The following is a 6,800-nucleotide window of genomic DNA, read 5'->3' as shown; positions in this document are numbered from 1 at the left end:
ACAGGGGGTTGGAACTAGATGGTCTTAAAGGTCCCTTCCAACCCAAACCATTCCATCATTCTATCAAAGTATTACTTTAAATCATGATTTCTAAATTCTTTGATGCAAAAGCACCTGAAAAGAGAGCTTTTTGTATTCAACACAAAAAAACCCCAACAGCCCACAAAATAAAACATGGTCAGTCTCAAAACCAAAACTCAAATAAATAAAACTAACAAAAGATGAGGGAAAGGTGGTTTCAACCAACAAAATTGTGTATTGCTATTTTATACAAATCCATAAATGATAGATGGTGGAAATGAGCAAAGAGCAAAAGCAAACAAATATTCTCTCCTCAGAATATGAAGGTGGTCCATTTCTACTGATTTAGCCATACCATAACATGTGGAAGTGTCGAACTTGTATTCTGAATTCACTCTTCCATGATGAAACAGTTTATGTAAATGACTTATACAGCAGAGTAGATGAAAAATAAGAACAATCTCCTAAATATCAGAGATAGCAAATTCATCAACACTTGCTTCTCCGATTCACTGGTAACAGCTTGAGTAAAGTGTCAAGGAATATTTTAAGAAGTAAGTTTGCTGGTAGAGTTCTGACAGCTCTCCTCAAATGCTTTTCGATGTGTTTCCACACACAGAAAACACTATAGAACAGCAGCTGCGTGCACACAACACAACTTCACAGAGGGGCACCAGTATAACCGATGCTTTAATGGCAACACTCAGAAATCATTCTAATTTTGTTCTTCTTTTGGATGAAAGCTCAAGTCAGCTACAGCCAAAAAGAAAATAATTAAATTTAGGAGTAATTGCAGGTGGTCATTTAATTTATGCTGGATGATTAATTCTCAGAGATTCCAGCACAGCACCAGAGACCAGAGCTATTTAGCACTGTTACATTAAGACATCTTATTCTCTTGCCTTGAACTCTACTGCAAATCAAGAGTCATTCTACTGAAGTCAAAGGAGCCGCAAACATCACACAAATCCCATGCAAGCACAGACAAGAAAATAGTTTTTTCAATTCAGTTTTAAACCCAGCTTTCTTTCTTTTTTAAAGCATGGTAACGTTCTTACAGAAACTAGCAGAAGCCAGTAGTTCCACTATGCTGCTACTGACTAAACTTCACTGAAGCTGAAGGAGCTAGGTAAGAGTCTGCATTATCAAATGCTACATGCAGTCAACATTTCCTTTTTCACCTACTTTTACACCATTCAGTGCAATGCTGGCTTTGCACACTCAGATTCAGGAGGGTAACTAACGGCGCTACTGAAGGTCCCTTCTGGCCTGGTTTGTCATTTGCCTGTGGAAGCTCTGGGTGATGCAGATGGTTTTGGGGGAACCCCAGTTGTGCCATTCCCCATGGGATTCAGAGCACACTTGAAGGCTCCCTTAGAACAGACTCCAGCACTTGATACCTGCTCTGCCCACCTCCCTTCACCTCGGTGACCAGACCCATACATGGGCCCTGCCTCACAGTGCCTGCTACAAGGATATCTGGGTTTAACAGACAGCTTCAGGTTCAAACTGTATAAAAAAATACAAAGGAACAACCATCTAAGGAACTATTTTTAAAGAATCAAATCTTTTACACCAGTAGTCTTACTTTGCAGTCAATGACTGTCTTTAAGAACTCGTAAGGAAAATAAGAACCCCTCTTACTTTAGAGATCCCTTTGTGCTCCTCCTCCATCCTAAGAATGCTTTAGGTTCCAATACAGTTTTATACACTCTCATCATCCAAAGGCAGTTTCCTGTTTTTCTCAATCTTTTTGTAACTTGATATTAAGCTTTTATTATCAGTCATTTTCTTTTCTTCCCCCCTCAACTATTAGACTAGTCTGAATTAAGAATTTATTCCTTCAAATAGCAAGTGACATTATTACAAGATCACTCTAGGTACAGGCAGAGCCATATACAAATGAAACAAAGAGCTTTTGAGTAAAGAAAATTAAGATCGTCCTATTGGAATCTAGCCAACATAGTACCTGTAGTCTGAGAAAAGAAACAAGAGAAAAAACACTTTTTCTTTCTGCTTATTTCTAATACAGAAATAGTTTTACAAACAAAAAAAATCCATTTAGCTTATCATTCTTCCTTTTTCAAGGATGTCTAAAGAGATGTTTGAGTTTTAGATGTATTATTTGATATTTTCAGGGGCTGAGAATGTTCTGAAGCTCCAGCATATCCTATGGCCTATATGTGGAAGAAAAGAACAAAAAAGCTTTTGACAGGAACTCATTTTCATTAGGAGTCTTAGAACAAATGCTCATTATTTATCAATGGGGTCACATAGGTTAGAAGTAACTTCCCCAAACTAGATAGAGCACAAGAAAGTTAGCTTAAAAAAAAAGAAAGAAAAAAATGGCTCTATTCTTAGGGGCCTTCTCCAGAGTTCCTTGAACTCAACAGAAAATCTCCTGCAGATTTCATCAAACCTTACAATTTATTCAAGTTTTCAACTGGTGACTAAATTGACCTAATTCAGAACAACATTTATAACAACCTTTGCCTGGAAAGGTTTCCCTATATATGCAGGTGTCAGTAGAGTTGACAGCAATTATTTAAATAATGTCATATGAGAGGCCATTTTTTTCTAGATTTATTTTGTGTGCTCTTGTATTTGTCATGAGTTGTCTCTGACTTGTTCCATAAAATACCCATGCTGGGGAAAAAAAAGCCTATTCTTTACTTCAGCACAGAGCAGTGGTAAAATCTAACCACCAGAGTACATTTTCTAGCAAGTAAATTTATCATCATTCACTCTGCATTGATCATCTTCGTAACAGAGTAAAGTTTAGCCACAAACTGTGTTTAGTATTACAGGTTAGAACAGGAGACAATTAGAAGTATACAACAGATGAGAGGACCAGAGAAAGCAGCATGGAGCTGCATCAGGGAGGGTCAGGTGGGGGTGAGGAAAAGGGTGGTGGGCATGGAGCAGCTCCCCAGGGCAGCAGGCACAGACCTGAGCTGCTGGAGCTCAGGGAGCATTTCAACAGCATTCTCAGACATGGGGTTTGGACTTTGGGTAGCCCTGTAGGATCAGGAGTTGGACGTAGCGATCTTTGTGTGTTTCTTCTAACTCAGGACGTTCTGTGACTCTGTGAGAGCTCCTGAATTTTACATACATACTCTCCAGTTGATTTCCACGAGGGTTATCCGATTGGTGACATCCATTTGCCATGTGAATCTACGTGAAACAACTTTGGGAGACACTGCTGCTAAAGCTGCAGCATCTGCTGAAGGCTCACAGCTCATCCTTCACTCTTCTCCTCTAACATGCCTCCAAGCCTACAGATCTCCCAGGCTCTGTGCAGTTCACAAGTATCTCACTGGTAACTATGGACTGTAGCATTTTTCACTGATTGAAGAGCACCGTTGTTATTTTCATTTAAAAAAGAACAGACTTTCACCAAATTCTGCTGTGTCAATGTTATCTCAAAGATAAGCATTACTGAAAAACTGAACTTGTCTAGGAATATTTAAATCTCTCAATAATTCTTCAGTATTTCATTACTTTTAAGTTCAGCAGAAGACAATTTTGAATAGTATGGAAAAAATACATCACCATTTTGTGATTTATAATAACAATCACTTCAATAAGAGGCTGATTACATGACCTTAGAAGCTCACACATGCACTTTAAATAAAGCTACATTTGTAATAAATGTCTGTTGTAACATGTTCTAAGCTATTCGTAATCACTAGGCAATAAGGAAAGCAGTAACAAGCTGACAGTGCCTCAAAGTACACAAAGAATTAATAATAAGCACACCAGAGTGTGGCTGTAATAATTAACATGGTCTAGAGTGGTTTCTTTGTGGTAAATGGTACGAAAAAATCTTTAATGGATATTTTTATTAACAATTCACACTCTGCTAGTTGCCATGTAAACAAATAGTATTTCCACCACAGACACTTCAATCCTGCAAATATTTACGTACACTTTAACCTTCATCATTCTGATCAGGCTTGTTTGTCACTCAGACAGCCATGTGCATATGCGCAAGTGCCTGAAGAATGTGGGTCTAAAACAGGCAAAAGAACCTGACAGCAAAAACTGAAACCCTCGTGGACTTGCCCTCAGATCACAGACACTCAGGCAATGGAAGATCAGAAAAGCTCTCCAAAAGCCCAGTCTGCTTCCATCTCCTGAACATCACGGATGCTTGGAAGCATGCTGGACAAATGCATCTGGCTCTAAGGACCAGTTCTGTCTTACCCCAACTAAAGGTGAAGAGTTTAGTTAGATATCTAACCTGCAGCAGAACCCATTTAACCCCAGAAAGGTGCTGACTGACAGGCAGAGCTGAAGCAGCAAGGTAGCTCTTCTCATCTAATGTTGACTCTCTAAAGGCCACAAAACATTATCGATTCATTCATACAAGACGTGCATAGAGAGAAAACCACTGTTACATTTATGATTCAGGAAATTAGCAGTCCAAGACACTGCATTCTGATCTAAGTAGCCTGGCCCATAGCCTACGTTCATTAAATACAGCCCGTTTAATAAATAGGCTTGAATTCCTTTTTGGAACTAGACTCCTGGTAGTGTATCTTATATCCTAACTTTTCAAAGGGAAATGAAAAAGAGATCTGCTTTTCTCATGAAGATTCTCCTGGTATAAAATTTCATAAAACGTCTTCAGTAGTATTTTTCTTCCTGGGAAATAAAAGCTTCTACTACAGCAAAACCTCAACAAGGTGGAAGTCAAATAAAGTTCACATTTTCCCTTTGTGTGCAAATGTACTGACAAGCCTTACAGTGCCAGAGTGTGATTTGGCAGTATGTTCTAGTTTCCACTTGCTCAAGAAGTCTGAGTTTTAATAGCTGTAGCCATTTCAAAGACTTGGCAATCACAGGCAAGGGCAAAAAGGTATTTGACAAAGCAGTCCCAACAACTGCTATGGGACTACCTTCCCAAGCGCTGTGTCCAGCTGGCCACCAAGTTCACCTGAGCTGCCTCCTTTTGTCTTCTAACACATGGTCTGTAAGTCATGCAACACTTCAAGCAAAAAGGAAGCACTACTTCCTTTCTGGAGCTATGGAGATTATGATGCATCCTATTACTTTCATTCAGTTGGACGGGGCCCTGGGCAGCCTGGTGTAGTATGAGATACGGATGTTGGCAGCCCTGCCTGCAGCCTGATGTGCATCAGGGTGAAGCCTGATGATCCTTGAGGCCCCTTCCAACCCAAGCCATTCTGATGAGTCAGCTTTCACTTCTACCTGTAGAACAGTAACCAAATAACAGCCAAAAAAAAGTACCTCACCTACAGATCTACCGAACAAGGCTTAATGCTTCATGAGGCTCTCACATGACAGAAGAATTGAAAAAAATAACCAAGTTATCAAGAGGTGATAGATACGTTTCACCTAGAATTGGAATCTACCCTCATACTACAGTGATGAGCACAGCCACAAAGTCTTTCAATGCAGAACAGTATTTCAAAGAGAGGGAAAAAAAGAAGCACTTAAAAGTATTATCATGGCCTGAAAAAAACATTTCTGCCTTGCCAAATCTGAAAGAACAGATATATCACTTTAACATACCGTAATTTAATGAATTTCCTCTCTAGCATTATCCTTAAAATGAACTATATTGCTGCTATTATGCAATATTATGCAAGTTGCTGTGTGATTTCTGCATAACCAACTCATTTAATCTGCTACACACTGTTCATTTGATTTTCAATACAATCTTAGTCCAGGTAAGCTCTCCTGACAGACAATTAGCCCCAACTGAAAGTCTGCTAGTAACCTTCCTTGTCAGACAGGCTTAGTATGGAAAGGGAGAACAGTTACCAGACAGCAGTCCCAAAAGTGACCTTTCAAGATTGAGAGCCACTTTGGCGAAGAAGAGAAGCAAAAGATGCCTGTTTCACTCCATAAGTAGAGGGCTGTAAGTCAAAGTCTATAAAACATATATTCACTCCACACTTACAACCTTCAGAATCCGTATTTGTAAAACTGTATCTCTCGTCTCTAAAGTTCGTACCACAGTAAGGAAACAGTGCCTTCTCTCTTCCCCATTTCATTTGCTCGTGCTTTAAAACACTTCATTTGCTTATATATCTCCTTGGAGACATGGGGCCATATCTTTAGATTCTGCAAATGATCGATACTCCACTCTTGTTTGTGGGGCTCTAAACAAGTGACTCAGCTGCATTTCTGGCCTGTCCATACACTGTACCCTGTCAGTACTTAAATCATTTCCCCCAGAGTGAGCCAGTCACAGGCAAGAAGATTTACATTGAGAAGCAGTACTTACTGCAGTTCTCTGCTTTTTTATTTCGATGAATCACCGTCTTTTGGCTGGGTGTGCTGAAAAGACTGGTCCAGTTGACTGTGTGGTAGTAGCATAAATTGCTGTTGTCTGTTATGTAGATGTTACCAGCACTGATCTGCTTCAAGGACTGGAACTGTAAAGAGGTAATGCCTTGCTGCTTCAGGATGAGTAAGGAAAGGCCACTGTGACAAAGCAAAAGAGAACAGGGATTAGCCCCAAGAGGTGGCTCCAGAAGTGAAACTCAGTGGAGCTGGTGGAGAACTTCCCACTGAAATTAGTTTCTAATGGCATGTTCATTTGCAAACTTGCTCAGAAAACTTTTAGTTTGAAATGACACAAATATTTGGAGAGGCAAAAGGTGGTGTTATTGCTCAGAAAGCCATGAGCCCTATCAGAATTGTAATACCACAAACTGCGAGGCTCACAACGTTAGGTCAATTCAGCCATCAAACTAATTGACTAAGTCACTCACAGCTCTGTAACAATCATTAACTCTTTTTTTTTT

General features: G+C 39.6%; 1 protein-coding gene across 4 annotated transcripts in view; it reads right to left on the bottom strand.

Moving 5' to 3' along the window:
* The window catches only part of ERBB4 (erb-b2 receptor tyrosine kinase 4), a 322,379-nt gene that overhangs the window by 134,684 nt on the left and 180,895 nt on the right, over positions 1–6,800 (bottom strand). For all 4 annotated transcript variants that reach the window (XM_031554101.1, XM_031554102.1, XM_031554103.1 and 1 more), the window contains exon 11: positions 6,278–6,477. In XM_031554101.1, coding sequence (XP_031409961.1) covers positions 6,278–6,477 — 200 coding nt within the window. The remainder of the gene's footprint in view (positions 1–6,277; positions 6,478–6,800) is intronic.

This window comes from Meleagris gallopavo, chromosome 7 (assembly GCF_000146605.3).
Source record: "Meleagris gallopavo isolate NT-WF06-2002-E0010 breed Aviagen turkey brand Nicholas breeding stock chromosome 7, Turkey_5.1, whole genome shotgun sequence".
NCBI lineage: Eukaryota > Metazoa > Chordata > Aves > Galliformes > Phasianidae > Meleagris > Meleagris gallopavo.
The sequence above is the reverse complement of the archived record's forward strand: the minus strand, read 5'-3'. Positions and strand labels throughout refer to the sequence as shown.